Here is a 19,817-nt window from a genome sequence, read left to right on the forward strand (position 1 = left end):
CTGTGAGGTTTCTACAAGGCACCCCATGCCACTGGGCCATTCTCACCTGGGAATAGAGAAAGAACAATTTGCCCCTTATGGAAAGACGAAATGAGGCAAAAGGCCCCTTATGTTGTGGGCAGAATCCCTGCACTCAGAGGGATTTAGAAGCTGAAATAACTGGGTTGGGAGCAGTGGCTCGCGCCATCTCACTATTTTGGGAGGCCAGGGAGGGTGGATCATCTAAACTCAAGAGTTCGAGACCAGCCTGGCCAACATACTGAAATCTCATCTCTACTAAAAAAGTACAAAACTTAGCCTGGCATAGTGGCGGGTGCCTGTAATCCCAGCTACTAGGGAGGCTGAGGAGGGAGAATCACTTGAACCCAGGAGGTGGAGGTTGCAGTGAGGCAAGATTGTGCTACTGCACTCCAGCCTGGGCAACAGAATGATACTCCATCTCAAAAATAAAAATAAAAATAAAATGAAGAAACTAAAATAACTAAATAACTGAGTAGCACCACACTACCTGCTCTGGAGAAAGGACTTTTTTTTTTAATCTGTTTTGAGATGGAGACTCGCTCTGTCACGCAGGCTGGAGTGCAGTGGCACCATCTTGGCTCACGGCAACCTCTGCCTCCTGGGTTCAAGTGAGTCTCCTGCCTCAGCCTCCCACTTTTACAGGCTTGTGCCACCACGCCCAGCTAATTTTTGTATTCTTAGGAGAGATGGAGTTTTGCCATGGTGGCCAGTCTGGTCTTGCACTCCTGACCTTAAGTGATCCACCCACCTCAGCCTCCCAAAGTGCTGGGATTACAGGCATGAGCCACCGTGCCCGGCCCGGAGAAAGGACTTTGAATAACACAATGTGGGAAGAGCAAGGTTGTGGAGATCTGCTGCCCTGGCTGAGGTAGCTCATGCAATCAGTCTCTCTCAGCCTCAGTGTCTTGACCTGTGAAACGGGATGATAATAACACCTCCTTCACAAGACAAGTGGCAGGTCTGACGTGAGAATGCACAGGCAGGCCCTTGGCAACTGGATAAGCTCTATACAGCTCTGGAAAGGAGGGGGAGAAAAAAGAGGAGGGGCTTCCATGGCTGGAGAGGGCATCTTTCGGCCTGATGTGTTCTGAGTTCCAAAGCTGGGAAAGACACTCAAACCTTCCAGAGCTCTTCCAACTTTTCGATTCTCTGATGGTTTCAGGTCTAGGGGAGGAAGCGCTTGTGGTCCGTGTCTGTCCCCGGGATATCTGTTTCTTGGTTTGCATCTCTGCTGCAGGTCCAAGGAGCTGGGGCAATACCATGAGTCTGGGTTCTTCATCCCCAGGGAGCTGGGGGAGCTCCCCCCCACCACCACCGCCCGCCCGAGGCTCAGGGAAAGGGGAGAGCAAAGTGTGGGGTTGGTTCCCTCTAGTGGTCAGTGTTAGCACTGCATCCAGTTGCCTCAGGCGGGCCCAGGAGGAGTCAGCAAAAGTGGAATTCAGGACTGAATCCTGCCCAGAACCCCCACAATCTATTGGCTGTGTTTGGTGCCTTTTCACAACACACACATTCTCTCTGCTGGGTGGAGGGGAGACATGTGAGGAGGAGGAAAGGGATAGGATAGAGAGTGGGATGGGGTCTGTAGGGGTCTCGAGGACTGGCTATCCTGACATCCTTCCCCGTGTTCAGGTTGGCCACCATGATGTGCTGCCAGAGGGCACCCACCTGCTCCTTAAAGAGAGGACAAGTTGGGTGGTATCTCTGGCCGACACTCTGTGCACAACTCTTACGATGCTGGTAACGGTGAGAAGGGAAAGATGACAAGCCAGGGGGCGTGATCCCAGCATGTGTGGGAGGAGCTTCTAAATTAGCCATTAGCACAGGTACATCAGTGGCCCCATGCGTAAACGTACAGAGAAATAGGTGGGGTCAAGCAGCAAGAGATAAGGGGCCAGGGTATAAAAAGGGCCCACAAGAGACCAGCTCCAGGATCCCAAGGCCCGACTCCCTGAAACACTTAGAGTCCTGCGGACAGCTCACCTAGCTGCAATGGCTGCAGGTAAGCGCCCCTAAAATCCATTTCTGCACAATGTGTCCTGAGGGGAGAGGCGGAGCCCTGTAGATGGGACGGGGGCATCTCAGCCCAGATATTTGGCCAATCTCAGAATGTTCCTGGTCCCTGGAGGGAGGGAGAAAAAAAAACAGCTCCTGGAGCAGGGAGAGCACTGGCATCTTGCTCTCCATTCCCTCTGTTGCCCTCCGGTTTCTCCCCAGGCTCCTGGACATGCCTAATTCTGGCTATTGCCCTGCTCTGCCTACCTTGGCTTCAAGAGGGCAGTGCCTTCCCAACCATTCCCTTATCCCGGCTTTTTAACACCGCTGTGCTCCGCGCCCATCACCTGCACAAGCTGGCATCTGACACGTACCCGAAGTTTGTAAGCTCTTGGGGAATGGGTGCACATCAGGGGTGGCAAGAAGGGGTGACTTTCCCTCGCTGGGAAGTCCTGGGAGAGAATAAGGAGCTCAGGGTTGTTTTCTGAAGCAGAAATGCAGGCAGATGAGCGTACGCTGAGTGAGGTTCCCAGAAAAGTAACAACGGGAGCTGGTCTGCAGGGTAGACCTTGGTGGGTGGTCCTTCTCCTAGGAAGAAGCCTATATCCCAAAGGAACAGAAGTATTCATTCCTGCGCAACCCCCAGACCTCTCTCTGCTTCTCAGAGTCTATTCCAACACCCTCCAACAAGGAGGAAACACAGCAGAAATCCGTGAGTGGATGCCTTCTCCCCCAGGCGGGGATGGGGGAGGCCTGTGGTCAGAGCCCCCGGGCAGCACAGCAACCGCTGGTCCTTCCTCTGCAGAACCTAGAGCTGCTCCAAATCTCCCTGCTGCTCATCCAGTCGTGGCTGGAGCCCGTGCAGTTACTCAGGAGTGTGTTTACCAACAACCTGGTGTATGGCACCTCGAACTTCAACGTCTATCTCTACCTAAAGAAACTAGAGGAAGGCATCCAAACGCTGATGGGGGTGAGGGTGACCCCAGGGGTTCCCAATCCTGGAACCCCACTGGCTTCGAGGGGTGAGGGAGAGAAACTGCTGCCCTCTTTTTAGCAGTCAGGCTCTGACCTAAGAGAACTCACCTTAGTCTTCATTTCCTCTCGTGAATCCTCCAGGCCTCTCTCTACACCCTGAAGGGGAGGGAGGAAAACGAATGAATGAGAGCGGGAGGGAGGCAACAGTGACCAAGCGCTCAGCCTCTCCTTCTCTTCCTTCACTTTGCAGAGGCTGGAAGACGGCAGCCCCCGGACTGGGCAGATCTTCAAGCAGACCTACAGCAAGTTTGACACAAACTCGCACAACGATGACACACTGCTCAAGAACTACAGGCTGCTCTACTGCTTCAGGAAGGACATGAACAAGGTCGAGACATTCCTGCGCACCGTGCGGTGCCGCGCTGTGGAGGGCAGCTGTGGCTTCTAGATGCCTGGGTGGCATCCCTTGTGACCCCTCCCAATTGCCACTCCTGGCCATGGAAGGTGCCACTCCAGTGTCCAACACAGCCTTGTCCTAATAAAATTAAGTTGCATCATTTTGTCTGACTAGGTGTCCTTCTATAATGTTATGGGGAGGAGGGTGGTGATATGGAGCAAGGGGCAGGTTGGGAAGACGACCTGTAGGGCCCACGGGGTCTATTGGGAACCAGGCTGAAGTGCACTGGCACGATCTTAGCTCACTGCAACCTCTGCCTCCTGGGTTCAAGCGATTCTCCTGCCTCAGTCTCCCGAATAGTTGGGATCCAGGCATGCGCGACCAGGCTCAGCTAATTTTTGTGTTTTTGGTAGTGACGGGGTATCACCATATTGGCCAAACTGGTCTCCAACTCCTGACCTCAGGTGATCTGCCCAACTTGGCCTCCCAAATTGCTGGGATTACAGGCATGAGCCATGGCGCCCTTCCCTGTCCTGTCATTTTAAAATAATTATACCAGCAGGAGGACGTCAGGCACAGCATGGGCGACCTGGCCATGCCCAGCCCAGTGGACATTTGACTTCTCTGCTTAGCACTGTCCTCTCATGTGCTGGGTCCACTCAGTAGACGCTTGTTGAATTCCTGGGCCTAGAGCTGTGCCAGCTGCCTCGTCTTGTCACCTTCTGGCTTATTCCCTCCCTCCATATCTTACCTATTTACCTCATGGGAATGTTTCGAATTCCAAATTTCTATTTTACTGTTACATATTTACTTGTTTGCTATTATCTCTGCTGCCAGTAGATTGTTAGCTCCAGAAGAGAAAGGATCATGTGTTTTGTTTATCTAGATATGCCCATCTGCCTGGTACAATCTCTGGCAAATGTTATAGACAACAACTACTTGTGGAATCAGTGAATGAACGAATAGAAGAATGAGTGAAAGAATGAATAGACGAAAGGCAGAAATTCAGCCTCAGGCCAGGCACAGTGACTCACGCCTGTAATCCCAGTACTTTAGAAGGCCGAGGCGGGTGGATCACAAGGTCAGGAGTTCAAGACCATCCAGGCTAACACGGTGAAAACCCATCTCTAAAAAATACAACATATTAACCGGGTGTGCTGGCGGACAGCCTATAGTCCCACCTACTCAGGAGGCTGAGGCAGGAGAATGGCGTGAACCTGGGGTGGGTAGAGCTTGCAGTGAGCTGAGATCGTGCCACTGCACCCCAGCCTGGGCAACAGAGCAAGACTCCATCTCAAAAAACAAAAAGAAAAGAAAAGAAAAGAAATCCAGCCTCAAAGAGCTTACAGTCTGGTAAGAGGAATAAAATGTCTGCAAATAGCCACAGGACAGGTCAAAGGAAGGAGAGGCTATTTCCAGCTGAGGACACCCCATCAGGAAAGCACCCCAGACTTCCTACAACTACTAGACACATCTCAATGTTTTTCACTTCTCTATCAATGGATTGTCTCCCTGGAGAATCATCCCCAAAGTGAAATTACTTAGCACGTCCAGTTAGGTAGATCGTTATGTACTTCTTGGTTGTTCAGAGATCATCAACCAGTGCAAACAATACCCCATCAACACACAACAGTGCCTGCCCCTCTCCTCCCCAAGCCTTCCAAGGCCCTTTCTCCGTGCCTGAACCCCCCGGCCATATCATGTGGCAAGCTTAAGGGTCCAACGAGATACAGGAAGTGAAACACGATGTACACTGAAACGTGCAATACAAATAGGCAGCATGATGTGCCTCGGTTCACTAAACCGAGCTACACTGGGTGGTTGTTTTCTACCACTTTCCTTAATGCTTATAGACACCTCATTCTGCTGCTGAATTCCTCATGTTCAATTCCCCCCATCTTCATGGAACATCCTCTGTGCAGGGACTTGACCCCTGTCCTGCTAGCTTTGCACTGAGGCAAGCTCTGTCCATGCCTAGTAGTGCCACCATCTTTACTAGATGAGGTTTCTAAAGATCTTGGCATGGAAGGAAAGCCTGGGGGCCTTGGATAGGCCTTGGATAGTGGGAGAGCTCCAGGCAAGCCACCTGATCTCTTTGAGCCTCAGTATCCTCACTCACATCCCTATGGCTCAGTAGAGTCCCAAGCACATGGTGGACACGCAGAAGTATTGATCATCTTCCTCACCTCCCCTAGGAGAGCCCTTGGGAATCCCCACATAATATTCCCTGAAGACCTTAATCCAATGAGCTGAGTAATTGACTCGGTACCAAACTCAGAGAAAGGATATTAGAAGCCAAAAGGAGGTTGAGTATGTCCCAGTACGATAAACAGCCTCTGATCTCAAGGAAGAAAGAACAGAGCTGCAGGTGGGAAGTGTGCGCCGCAAATCACCAAAGTGGGAGTGGAAGGAGCGCCCACCAGTCCCTCGGAGGCGATCCCTAAGACCCGGTGAGTATGGCTTCGAAAAATGTGATTGTCCTCAACCCCACAGTCTTGAACCTAACAGGAGATCTCAAAGCCTGAAAGACACCACTTTAGGATCAACAGCAGATCTGCGACTTTCCACAGCAGGCACACAGAACCCTAAAGTTAGTCAAGGTTGGACATAGGAAGGGCTTCCAAACACACAGAGAAATTCATTAATCCTAAATTATAAAGGGAGGTTCTTTAAAGGAACCAAGATGATTGTGAGATTATCCTGAGCTTTTTGTCTTGTTTTGTTTTGTTTTTGATACAGAGTCTCACTCTGTCACCAAGGCTGGAGTGCAGTGGCGTGATCTCAGCTCACTGCAACCTCCATGTTGCGGGTTCAAGCAATTCCCTGCCTCAGCCTCCTGAGTAGCTGGGATTGCAGGCGCCTGCCACCATGCCCGGCTAATTTTTGTTTGTTTAGTAGAGTCGGGATATCACCATCTTGGCCAGGATGGTCTTGACCTCCTGACCTCATGATCCACCCACCTCGGCCTCCCAAAGTGGAGGGATTACAGGTGTGAGCCACAGTGTCTGGCCTATCCTGAGCCTTTTGAGGCTGAAACCAGAGATGCGAAGCCCAGCCTCTCCCCACTGGCCATGCGGAGGCTCTTGTTGGGTAGTCTCTCAGCCTGCAGGAGCCAGGGATCTGGCCCCAAGTGATGCCCCAACAGTGGGCCACTTCCCGGGACTGTCAGGAAAATCTCAAGTCTAATTCAAAGTTGATTTTTTACTAGCAATGAATGATGGACGTGGTCTCCATTGCTCAAGGCCCTGGGAAGATCTAGACTACAGAAAAGGATCACCGACTTCTGCCCACACCTGTGGGCCTCAGTTCTTCCCTCTGGTCCATGGTTGCCATGGTAACCCTTTGTAAAGTTGTTTCCCCAGGGTTCCCTGGAGTCCTCTGAGTCACCATAACTCTGGGGTCAACAGAAGTGGAGAGGTGACAGGAGACACTCCCGTACCCTGGCTGCTCCCACGTGTTCCTGGCAGTAACCCGTCTAGGGAGCCTCACCAGCCCTGTGCCTATCTGCGGAGTTGTGCAGTGATCCCCAGTTAGGGCCCCTGCTAGGGCTCATTCCTAAGGGAGGCTGGAGACTTCTTCCATGGCCGAAAATCCACATCTAAGTCCCCAACACTGGCCAAAAAGACCCTGTCATGGGGCGCCGTCTGTCCCAATTCACATTGGAGGAAGGATGGTGGGGGAGGCAGAAGCTAAGTGGAGCTCAGGGACCCTCCTCCATTCCCACCTGGCTCCTCCTCTTTGCTGGTGCTGGAAGGAGAATGGAGAAAGAGGTGTCTCCACCCTCCCTGGGCCCCAGCTTTCTCAGAACTGGTATCATTGATGACACCCCTCTTGGACCCTCCTGCAGCCCTGCCTGGAGAACAGCCCACAGCCCAGGGCCCTCCCAGCAGATGATGAGTCTGGGCTGCTGGTCGGGTAATGCTTCGGGAATGACGGCAGAAAAAGGAGGTCTGTCTTCTGCTCCGAAAGGGGGGAGATGGCAGGGCCCCAGCATTCACATCCTGGGCCACAGGGCTGTGGGTTTTCAATGTTGGTTGCCAACACCACAGCCAACCACTTCTAGAAGCGTTTCCTTGCTTCCTTGCTTCTGTTTCTATAGCGTCAAGTGCTAGATGCTCTTAAACTCAGCGGGGGATGATTTCAGTGCCCGTGAGGATGTTCTTTCCTGCTCTCACCTCTGGGGGCATCTGATGCTTGTGACCTCCAGATGGTATTGAAATAGCCCCAACTCTGGGCACCAGGAGACAGGAGGCTCAGTCCTGGCCTTCTCTTCCTTCGCCTTGTCCTGCTGTGAGGTTTCTACAAGGCACCCCATGCCACTGGGCCATTCTCACCTGGGAATAGAGAAAGAACAAGCTGCCCCTTATGGAAAGACAAAATGAGGCAAAGAGCCCCTTGTGTTGGGGGCAGGATCCCTGCACTCAGAGGGATTTAGAAGCTGAAATTACTGGGTTGGGAGCGGTGGCTCATGCCAGTGATCTCAGTATTTTGGGAGGCCAGGGAGGGTGGATCACCTAAAATCAAGAGTTCGAGACCAGCCTGGCCAACATACTGAAACCCCCTCTCTATTAAAAAAGTACAAAACAGCCCGGCATAGTGGTGGGAGCCTGTAATCCCAGCTACTAGGGAGGCTGAGGAGGGAGAATCATTTCAACCCAGGGGTGGAGGTTGCAGTGAGGCAAGATCATGCCACTGCACTCCAGCCTGGGTGACAGAATGAGACTCCATCACAAAAAAGAAATAAAATAAAATAAAGAAACTAAAATAACTAAATAACTGAGTAGCACCACACTACCTGCTCTGGAGAAAGGACTTTTTTTTTTTTTTTTATCCAGGGCATCTTTCGGCCTGATGTGTTCTGAGTTCCAAAGCTGGGGAAGAGACTCAAACCTTCAAGAGCTCTTACAACTTTTAGATTCTCTGATGGTTTCAGGGCATAGGACGAAGCGCTTGTGGTCCGTGTCTGTCCCCAGGATTTCTGTTTCTTGGTTTGTATCCCTGCTGCAGGTCCAAGGACCTGGGGCAATACCTCAAGTCTAGATTCGTCCTCCCAGGGACCTGGGGGAGCCCCCGCCCCCGTCCCAAGGCTCAGGGAAAGAGGAGAGCAAAGTGTGTGGTTGGTACCCTCTAGTGGTCAGTATTAGCACTGCATCCAGCTGCCTCGGGCTGGCCCAGGAGGAGTCAGCAAAAGTGGAATTCAGGACTGAATCCTGCCCAGAACCCCTGCAATCTATTGCCTGTGCTTGGCGCCTTTTCCCAAAACACACATTCTCTCTGCTTGGTGGAGGGGAAACATGCGAGGAGGAGGAAAGGGATAGGATAGAGAGTGGGATGGGGTCGGTAGAGGTCTTAAGGACTGGCTATCATGACATCCTTCCCCGCGTTCAGGTTGGCCACCATGGCGTGCTGCCAGAGTGCACCCACCTGACCCTTAAAGAGAGGACAGGTTGGGTAGTATCTCTGGCTGACCCTCTGTGCACAACCCTCACAGTGTTGGTGACGGTGGGAAGGGAAACATGACAAGCCAGGGGGCATGATCCCAGCATGTATGGGAGGAGTTTCTAAATTAGCCATTAGCACAGCCGCATCAGGGGTCCCATGAGTAAACGTACAGAGAAATAGGTGGGGTCAAGCAGCAAGAGATAAGGGGCCAGGGTATAAAAAGAGCCCACAGGAGACCAGCTCCAGGATCTCAAAGCCCGACTGCCCGAACCACTCAGAGTCCTGTGGACAGCTCGCCTAGCTGCAATGGCTGCAGGTAAGCGCCCCTAAAATCCCTTTCGACACGATGTGTCCCGAGGGGAGAGGTGGCGCCCTGTAGATGGGACGGGGGCACTAACCCTCAGGTTTGGGGCTTCTGAATGTGAGTATCGCCATCTAAGCCCAGATATTTAACCAATATTAGAATGTTCCTGGTCCCTGGAGGGATGGAGAGAGAAAAACAAACAGCTCCTGGGGCGGGGAGAGCATTGGCCTCTTGCTCTCTGGCTCCCTCCGTTGCCCTCCGGTTTCTCCCCAGGCTCCCGGACATCCCTGCTCCTGGTTTTTGCCCTCCTCTGCCTGCCTTGGCTTCAAGAGGCTGGTAGGGTCTCAAGCGTACCCTTATCCAGGCTTTTTGACAACATTATGATGCAAGCCCATCGCCTGCACCAACTGGCCTTTGACACCTACCAGGAGTTTGTAAGCTCTTGGGGAATGGGTGCGTGTCAGGGGTGGCAGGAAGGGGTGACTTTCCCCCGCCTGGGAAGTCATGGGAGGAGACTAAGGAGCTCACGGTTGTTTTCTGAAGCGAAGAAATGCCGGCAGATGAGCATACACTGAGCAAGGTTCTCAGAGAAGTAACAATGGGAGCTGGTCTCCAGCATAGAGACCAGCAGTCCCTCTTGGTGGGGGGGTCCTTCTCCTAGGAAAAAACCTACATCCCAAAGGAAAAGAAGCATTCGCTCATGGGGAACCCCCAGGCCTCCTTCTGCTTCTCAGAGTCTATTCCCACACCCTCCAACAGGGAGGAAACGCAGCAGAAATCCGTGAGTGGATACCTTCTCCCCAAGGTGGGGATAGGGGAGGCCTGTGGTCAGAGCCCCCGGGCAGCACAGCCACTGCGTGTCCTTCCCCTGCAGAACCTAGAGCTGCTCCGCATCTCCCTGCTTCTCATCCAGTCGTGGCTGGAGCCCGTGCAGTTACTCGGGAGTGTGTTTGCCAACAACCTGGTGTATGGCACCTCGGAGAGCGATGCCTATGACCTCCTAAAGAACCTAGAGGAAGGCATCCAAACGTTGATGCGGGTGAGGGTGGCGCCAGGGTTCCCCAATCCTGCAACCTCACTGGCTTCGAGGGCTGGGGGAGAGAAACACTGCTGCCCTCTTTTTAGCAGTCAGGCCCTGACCCAAGAGAACTCACCTTAGTCTTCATTTCCCCTGGTGAATCAATCCTCCAGGTCTTTCTCTACACCCTGAAGGGGAGGGAGGAAAATGAATGAATGAGAGAGGGAGGGAGGGAACAGTGACCAAGCGCTCAGCCTCTCCTTCTCTTCCTTCACTTTGCAGAGGCTGCAAGATGGCAGCCCCCGGACTGGGCAGATCTTCAAGCAGACCTACAGCACGTTTGACACAGACTCACAGAACGATGACTCACTGCTCAAGAACTACGAGCTGCTCCACTGCTTCAGGAAGGACATGGATATGGTCGAGACATTCCTGCGCATGGTGCAGTGCCGCACTGTGGAGGGCAGCTGTGGCTTCTAGGTGCCCGCGTGGCATCCTGTGACCCCTTCCCAGTGCCTGTCCTGGCCCCGGAAGGTGCCACTCCAGTGCCCACCAACCTTGTCCTAATAAAATTAAGTTGTATCATTTTGTCTGACTAGGTGTCCTTCTATAATATTGCGGGGTGGAAGGTGGTGGTGTGAAGCAAGGGGCAGCTTGGGAAGACAACCTGTAGGGCCTGCAGGGTCTATTGGGAACCAGGCCACTGAAATATAAGAGATTTGGTTGTTCCTGTGCCATAAGAAAGCTGACACATCACTGCAGTCTGTTACTCACTAAGGCCATTCCATCAGGTCAGTGGTCCCAGCTCACTGGTCATAGCTCAATGGTCATCCCAGAGATGACTTGAAGGCATTTCTTCCTGTCCCACCATTACCATCAACACCAAACCTGGCCCCCCAGGAATGAGAAGAAATGAAAACAAGATGGGCTATTAAGTGCCGAGGCAAAAGCTTCCCAACAGGTGAGGAAACAATATAATAGAATTACTTGTGTGCAGAACAACTTTAAGATCAATATTCCTTAAGCCCAACTACTCTTGGGAAATGAGAACGATGCAAAAATGAGTTTCAGACATACAGAACGAGAGCTTTTGGAATCAGAATTAGGGTGAGGGAAGTGGAAGAGAGATTTTATTTGGGGTTGCAAATGCAGTGACAACAGGTGCCAGGAAGATATCAATGTAAGCAATGAGGGCTGGATGGAATAGGATAAATCCCAGATGACACTCGCTTTCCTTTGGTGGATGCAACACAGAGGGGTGAGAACCAGCACAATCTGCAGCACTCAAGCCCCTGCTGAGGTAGGACCCACCCAGCCTGTCACCATCAGGACTGCAGGGACAGGGCTTCCAGACCTTCTGATTCTTTGAGACAGCTAGGATATTCAGACCTTTACGTGAAATCTAACATTTAAACACTGGCAACACATATTGAACATATATTAAGAGCAAAAATTAACCCAAACACACATGGTCTCCAAGCTGTTTGTGAGCAAGTTTATTCTAAGAGATGCTGATTGGGGAACTTGGTGTAAGGGAAAGAATCAGAAAAATTTGGTTTTTACATAATTTAGTGCTCCTGAATAAATTACTTGACCAAGCTGAGATAATAATATATTGCTTTACTAGGATTATGAGAGGATTAAACACAGTGACATTTTTGATATATTATAGTACTCAAGAAATTGTAGTTATTTCTGCATTGAATTTTTGGATGTTTTGTGTTTTCTGATGGAGTGTCTAAATATCTGTTGTGAAATTATATTGTTTTCCTTGACAATTAGGAAATAATGAACATTTCAGATGTTTAGTGTTGAGAAGCACTAAAGAGCGGTGGTTAGTTCTTTAGAGTTAAGAGTTTACTCTGCCAAGCACTTTGGCTAAGCGACTGGTGACCTATAAATCGATACTAAGATGCTCACAGGAACTCTAGTATCCAAAAATGATTTCATGAAGTCAGGAATTATTCTGCAATGCAAAAAATCAACCCCCTAATTAATCTTCTTTAGAAGTTCTGATTCTTATGTACTATAATGAATTTTCTTGATAATGAGACCCATTTGTGTTCATTTTTGGCTATTTTACAGTTAATAACTCAGTCCTTGGGGAGTGGCCGAAAGCTGAAATAATAAGAACTCTGGAGCTGCTGCATTTCTCAGTTCAGAAGTCATTCCTACATCTTACGTAGTTCTTCTACTATCTGGCTTTAAAATTATGGCATTTTGAAGTTAGAAGGGCCTCATAAGTCAGTCTAGTTTCTTCTACTTTGGGAATCTTATCCTCCGGCATCCATTATAGTCAGTATTCCAATTACGAGTGTGTAGCACTAGGACCAAGGGAATCACTTTTTCACAGCGCTCCTCATTCTATTAAACCACTCTCATTGCAGAAAACTATTTCTTGCACAAAGCTGGAATCAATATTCCTGCAGCGTCCTTCATTCGGCCTTAAAATTATTTAGAAATCTCACGGTCTTTAGAAGTCGATAGAATGAGCACAATTTTAATTATCTCTTGGCTTGCGTGTTTTAAAAGGAAAGGTGACCCATCTTTGTAAGTATTTGTTGAATGCACGTGATAGGGGAATGACAATGTCCAGCGCCTACCTGGGTGACTAAGAGGGTTCTAAAGTGGGGTGGTCGTAACATAAAACTGAACTGCAGGGGGAGCCACACTCCAGAGAGTGTCCACCCAGCTCCCTTCCGGTATAGGAGAATGCACTCAACCACTGCTGGTTGAGAATTAGAAAGATACTACATGACTTTGCACATTTTCGAATATAAAAAGACCTTAAAGACCATCTACTTTAAACTCTTTTGATTTACCCACAGTTATTCTACTTTTCAGCTCATCAACTTGGTGTGGACAGCAATTTCCGCTGCAAATTTGAGATGCCTAGGGTGTTTTCTAAACGATGCATATGTAAGCCCTCAGTCCCTGAGATTCTGATATAATTAGCCTGGAATCTGGTCTAGGCAAGAGTAGTTTGAAAACTTTCCCAGGTGATTCTAATGTGTAAACAAGGTTGAGAACCACTGTGTTAGGGACCGCAGAGATGAGAGCCTCGTGTCCACAGGTGTATTGGTTTAACAGGGAAAAAGGAGAATAAGGAGATGAGACACCTGGGCCAGTTGTGGTGCCACCTGCTCTGAATTCCAACCAGTCATCTCAAAAGTGTTTCTCAGGAACCAGTCACAAAAAGACAAATACTGTCTGATACCAGTCATATGAGGTACTCAGAGCAGTCAAATTCATAGAGACAAAAAGTAGGATCGTGGCTGCCAGAGGCTGTGGGGAGGGAGGGAATAGGGAGCTATTCAATGAGCAAAGGGTTTAGACTGTGCAAGATGAAAAGGGTTCTGAAGATGGACAGTGGTGATGGTTGCATGACAATGTGAATGTACTTCATGTGACAGAACTGTACACATACAATGGTTAAGATGTACACGTAAAATGGTAAAATGCTTATATATTCTCACAACTAAATATGTTAAAAGTCCATTTTGGTTTTTGTTTTTGAAACAGAGGCTGGAGTGCGGTGGTGCGATCTCAGCCCACTGCAACCTCCACCTCCCGGGTTCAAATGGCTCTCATGCCTCAGCCTCCTGAGTAGCTGGGATTATAAGCGTGCACCACCACACACGGTTAATTTTTGTGTTTTTTGTAAAGACAGGATTTCGCCATGTTGGTCAGGCTGGTCTCAAACTCCTGGCCTCAGGGGATCCACCCGCCTTGGCCTCCCAAAGTGCTAGGATTGTAGGCATGAGCCACCGCGCCTGACCCTTAATGGTATTTTATAATGAAAACTCTTCCTAAAGATAAGACTAGTGAGACTGGCACAAGGAGGAGTTCAGTAGGCAGAGCTCGAGTCATCCTTGACCCCTGGGATAATGTTTTCTTGACTCTGTCATTTTTTTGAATTTACCCTAACCTAAAATGACCACTTCTGAATTTCTTCCATGAGCGTTGTTGAAATACACATGGTGAGTTTTGTCCCTTTATACACAGTTGAGAGCAGAACTGACCCCTTCCCTTTTCTTCTGAATTATCAGGTCTGGGCTTCTAGGCCAAGACAAGCTGACACTTTGCCTGGCTGCTTCTTTAATTCAGAAGGCCCTGGAGTGCTGAGGCATGTGATGAGCACCGCTGGGATTAGGGTTACCAACTTGTCCTCATTTTCAGAAGACTTTCTCAATGTCAACACTGAAAGTCCCACGTTCCTTCCAAGAATCCCTCAGCTCAATGCAAACTCAGCTAATAGGACTGGTCACCCTACTAGTAGTCCTAAATCATAGAGGACCAAACTCGGGGGAAAGTAGGGGAAGGAGCAAGAAAAAGACTAGAAAAATCGGAAAGCTGTGCACGGTGTCTATGACTTTTGATGGCCCTCAAGGTCACCATGGATTTCTGATTCTTGCTTTGAGTTTATGTGATTATAATGATGTGCTTAATTCCCACCAGAATTATCAGTGTAATAATTAAAACCAACAAATGTGAACACCATGCTAATTTATTACAAGTATTATGTCATTTCTTTCTAATTATAATCTTCTAAGGTAAATACTATTATTAATCCTATGGTAAGAAGTCCCACTAAAGATATAACTTATGCTTTCTCAGGACTAGAGAGAAAGACACCAAAATGCCACCCTGACCATCCTTGAGAGGATAAACGGCCAGGCACGGTGGTTCATGCCTGTAATCTCAGCACTTTGGGAAGCCAAGGTGGGAGGAGGTCAGAAGTTCAAGACCAGCCTGGCCAACATGGTGTCACCCCATCTTTACTAAAAATGCAAAAATTAGCCAGGTGTGGTGGTGCACACCTGTATTCCCAGCTACTGAGGCATGAGAATCGCTCCAGCCCGGGAGGCAGAGTTGCACTGAGCCGATCATGCCACTGCACTGCAGCTGGGTGGCTGAGCAATATTCTGTCTCAAAAATAATAATAAAGACGACAAACTTTTGGAGTACTAAAGGCCACTCTTCCTCTGGAGATAATCAAGGTAGCTGCAATTTAAGCGTGAGCCACTTGCTTTAATGTTCAGAAAGAATATGATCAAAACCATTTAGGGGGTGGGGCCTCCTCCTATAGACAATGAAGGCAGCTACCCTCAGAAGCTCTATTATACTGGAAGAGAGATGTGAGACCCTTCCTGCTTTAAGAATCAATGAAGCCGGGCATGGTGGCTCAGCCTGAAATCCCAGCACTTTGAGAGGTGGGCAGATCACCTGAGGTCAGGAGTTTGAGATCAGCCTGGCCAACATAATGACACCCTGTCTCTACTAATAACACAAAAATTAGCGGGACATGGTGGCACACACCTGTAATCCCAGCTACTCCAGAGGTGAGACAAGAAAATTGCTTGAAGCCAGGAGGCAGAAGTTGCAGTGAGCCGAGATCACGCCACTGAACTCCAGCCTGGGAGGTCAGAGCGAGACTCCATCTCCAAAAAAAAAAAAAGAAAGAAAGAAAGAATCAGTGAGAAGGGGCTGCCTGACCCCTGGTGGTGTGGATCCTTCGGGAAGGAAAGCAAACAGAGTTTCCAAGTCTACAAGGGTTCCAAGTAACCCAGCCTACTCTGAAGACCGTTGCGGGACAGCTCTTCCAAACTACTGAGCTCTAAGAACTGGAACCCTGGAAACCCAAGCAAGAGGACACGCGCAGCTGGACCAGGCCTGGAAGAAGGAGATCATCCTCCCTCAGAGATCCACAGCAGCTGGGAACCTGGATCTGCAGACCCACTTGGTTTGATGGTATTGTGTGGGACCATCTGTCAACACTGATACCCTGTGGCAGTGACAAGCAAAGGCAGCAGCCGGCTAAGTCTCCAGGCTCTCCCTGCTGGAACTAGAAAGTCCAAGTGGCCCCCTTCTTCCCTCCCTTTTTGGTTTTGTTTGTTTTGTTTTGTGTTTGTTTGTTTGTTTTTGTTTTCATTTTCTTCAAGACGGGAGTGTTGCTCGGTTGGCCAGGCTGAAGTGCAATGGCGCGATCTCGGCTCACTGCAACCTCCACGCCCCAGATTCAAGCGATTCTCCTGCCTCAGCCTCCCCAGTAGCTGGGATTACAGGTGCACACCACCACACCTGGCTCATTTTTCCCTTCCTTTTTAGATTTGCTGTGCTTCAAGACACTGAGGCCATGAGGCAGGGTTTGCAGATAAAGGATAACTACAGCCCTGATGCGGCTGATCCTGACACCGAAATGGCTGTGGATCCCCGGATGGGGCGGCTCTATACTCCTGTCTCTGAAACCTGCTTCTTAACTTATTTCCCCAAATGCTCGATTCAGGGAAGGTGGATGATTTATATCAGACTCACAGGATGAGAGAGCAGTAGCTCCACCTAGTGGAAACATCCAGGTTGAAAAGGTCATGTTGGGGGATGATGCTATTTTGCAAAGTCAAGATAATTCATGTCCCTCCAGGAAGCCTTCTTTGATCTGAGTTATGCTTTCTCTTAACAATCTGCTTTCCCAGTCATAGGAATTCATGCACAAATGTAATCTCCTACTTGTTTGTCTAAATAGCTTTCCTAATAAATTTGTGGAAGCCAGGGACAATGTTTTGTTCACCGCTGCATCCCCACTGCTTTGTATGTGGTGAAACCAAAGGGTTATTTTTATACTTAATCTATAACACCAGACTCAGAGGAGGTCTGAGAAGAATGGGAAAATGTTTTCTCTCTGGTGTCTGATGCCACGATTTTTTCTAGCTAGTATCTGCAATTTGGAAGGCTACGCACCTCTCTCTATCTGGAAGTCTGAACTTCAGTTTTTGTTTTTGTTTCATTTGTTTTGTTCTTGAGACAGGGTCTGGCTCTGTCACCCAGGCTGGAGTGCAGTGCATGATCTCAACTAGCTGCAACCCTGCACCTGCCCCCCGCGCTCAAGTGATCCTCCCACCTCAGACTCTCTGAGTCCGCAGATTCAAGTAGCTGGGACTACAGGCACGTGCCAGTATAGTACACTAAGTTTTGTATTTTTTGTAGAAATGGGGTTTCACCATGTTGTCCAGGATATTTGCCAACTCTGGGGCTCAAGTGATTCGCCTGCCTCAGCCTCTCAAAGACCTGGGATTACAGGTGTGAGCCACCTCCCCGGCCTGAATTTTAGTTTTGAAAGCAGGTCAAATAGGCTGCTGCCCTGAGCTAATGCACCCCCTGCCCTGGGCTGGTTGTTTATGCTATCAACACGGTGTTTTTTCCTTAGAAATTGTCCTTAAAGTTATAAAATGCAGCTGGGAGCGGTGGCTCACACCTGTAATCCCAGCACTTTAGAAGGCCGAGGTGCGTGGATCACGAGGTCAGGACTTCAAGACCAGCCTGGCCAAGATAGTGAAACGCTGTTTCTACTAAAAACACAAAAAATTAGCTGGGCATGATGGTGGGCACCTGTAATCCCAGCTACTCTGGAGGCTGAGGCAGAGAATTCCTTGAACCTGGGAGGTGGAGTTTGAAGTGAGCCGAAATTGCGCGACTGCACTCCAGCCTGGGCAACAGGGCGAGACTCCATCTAAAAAAAAAAGTTATAAAATGCAACTGTTTGACATAATAAGAGCTTTCAGCAATGACACAGAAGGGTAGAGAAATGCATTTGGATATCATAAAATCACTTTTATTTTTACCATAGCAACTTTCCAGTGAACATTTCTTGACTGATTTGGAAGAAAAGATCTGGTTTTATGATTCCTCATGCCTTCTCCGAGGGTGAATATACTCTTTTCCAAGGACAAGAAAGGAAGCTGAATCATAAAATCATATGAACATTTGCACAAGAGGATTCCTCTTGAAGTTTCAGGGAAATTGTTTTCAGACAGATGAAAATATCCACTTGTTGATGAAAAGGGAGAGTAAACATTGGAACTGTAACCTAGACGCCCATATGGGTAAAAAAAATAAAACTGGCAAATGCCAACTCACAGTTGATCTCTCTGTCAAAAGGAATTCAGAGATGTTTGGAGTGCTTAACCTATGACGCCAATTCCGTGGAAGAACTCTACCTTCTACTTCACAGACAGCACACTGGGCTAGATAGGATGCTTGTCCGGCCCAAAGTGGAATTTCTTACCATCTGTATACTCCCCCAAGACCCACAACAGATGGTTACTGAGTTGAAGCTTGCCACTGATCCTTAATGATGTCAACAAGCTCAGCTCTGGGAGCTGGCACTCCAGAAGCCCAGGTCAGGGGAGCAATGGAAAGTGGAGATGGGAACGGAGCTCTGACTCCTAGCCCCGTATTTGATACTTACTCCCTTCAAAGTCCTGTCCCTGGACTACAAATTGAGTTCCCAGTTAGAAATCAGAAAACCATGAAATATGAGTTGCATTTCTAAGATGTGCCTGTCTTTAGCATGACGTTTAAGAGAAAGGGCAGTGGGAACCATAAAGAAATGGCAGCCAGGCGTGGTGGTGTGCACCTGTAATCCCAGCTACTGGGGAGGCTGAGGCAGGAGAATCACCTGAACCTGGGAGGCTGAAGTTGCAGTGAGCCGAGACTGCATCATTGCACTCCAGCCTAGGTGACAACAGTGAGACTCCATCTCAAAAAGAGAAAAAAAAGGAGGGGAGAGAGAGAGAGGGAAAGGTGAGCTTGTGGACATACTGGACACACAGGACCTGGGACATGGGGGCCTGAAACACTGTTTTACCGACAGAAAAATACAAAGGGAAATGCAGCCTGCCATTCTGTTTCTTCCTTTCTCCTCTATCCCTTCTTCCCTCCCTGGGAAACCACAGTAGCAGAAGTCTCATTCAATCAAATAGCTGTCAATTATATGAGTTGTACTTTTCTCTTCCTCAACAGCAAACTGGCTTTCCTCCTTTTTGTCCTCCTCTTTCTGTCTAGAGAGCAATTTCCTCCCATCCACTTTGCAGGGCCGATAGCTCAAATACAGTGCTATGGTGATGACACCCACTCCAAGGGCAACGGTAATAACGACAAAGAGGGCAGAGCTGATTCCTTCATCCAATCCTGTCCAAGCACAGAAGACAGAGTTAGGAAGGTCTGATAGTACGAGGATCACCCACCCCAGCCCACCAGGCCCACTTCTGAGTCTCATTCTTCCCAACCTACTAGAATCTTTCTTATTTTCATCCTTGGATAAGAATCCCAAACCCCTGAGGGATTTCCATCCTCCGCCCGGCAGCAGAGCAGCAAAGTTTACCTTGAACAATGACAGCAATGTCTTTGCTGACAGAGCCCAGCTGGTTAGTGGCTGTGCAGCAGTAGGCTCTGGTGTGGTTCTGGGTTGCCTTCTGTGGCACTTCAAGGTCAAAGACCACCCCATTCCAGGTACACACCAAGGCTGGAGCTGGGTTTCCCTTTGGGACACAAGCAAGCCTGTGTTCCATCCCTTCCAGCCAGGTCTGTTTGCCAGAGCATCGGGATTCCTCTAACCATGGCTTGTCTGCAAAAACGGTTTCCCAAAGAGCTGAGTTCGGTGCACCACACTCCCTCACTACCTTCACACCCTGCTCCCTCTCCTCACCCAAATGTGGTCCCCTCCACCCAACAGCTTTCCTTACTAACGGAGCACTAGCAGATCTCTGCTTTGAGTCAACTCTTCTTTCCCATCTTCCCCATGGGCAGGGAGTCCCAGATGAAACCTAGGGTGTTCTTATGGATTCCGACTAAATGATAATGCTGCTCGAGCCATGGTGGCCCTGGGGCTC

General features: G+C 49.2%; 2 protein-coding genes and 1 pseudogene across 3 annotated transcripts in view; all 3 read left to right on the forward strand.

The window, feature by feature from the left end:
* LOC126939561 (somatotropin-like) overlaps positions 1-19,817 on the forward strand; it is a 66,115-nt gene that overhangs the window by 33,915 nt on the left and 12,383 nt on the right. The window lies entirely within an intron of this gene.
* LOC126939566 (growth hormone variant-like) lies at positions 2,011-3,479 on the forward strand. The gene is made up of 4 exons (XM_050764988.1): positions 2,011-2,020; positions 2,610-2,725; positions 2,819-2,983; positions 3,239-3,479. Exons 1-4 carry the CDS (start codon positions 2,011-2,013, stop codon positions 3,434-3,436), a joined length of 489 nt encoding a protein of 162 aa, XP_050620945.1. The 3' UTR covers positions 3,437-3,479.
* Positions 8,971-10,493, forward strand: LOC126939556 (somatotropin-like; annotated as a pseudogene). The gene is made up of 4 exons (XR_007720411.1): positions 8,971-9,143; positions 9,405-9,565; positions 9,793-9,912; positions 10,006-10,493. The product of XR_007720411.1 is annotated as a somatotropin-like (transcript).

This window comes from Macaca thibetana, chromosome 16 (assembly GCF_024542745.1).
Source record: "Macaca thibetana thibetana isolate TM-01 chromosome 16, ASM2454274v1, whole genome shotgun sequence".
NCBI lineage: Eukaryota > Metazoa > Chordata > Mammalia > Primates > Cercopithecidae > Macaca > Macaca thibetana.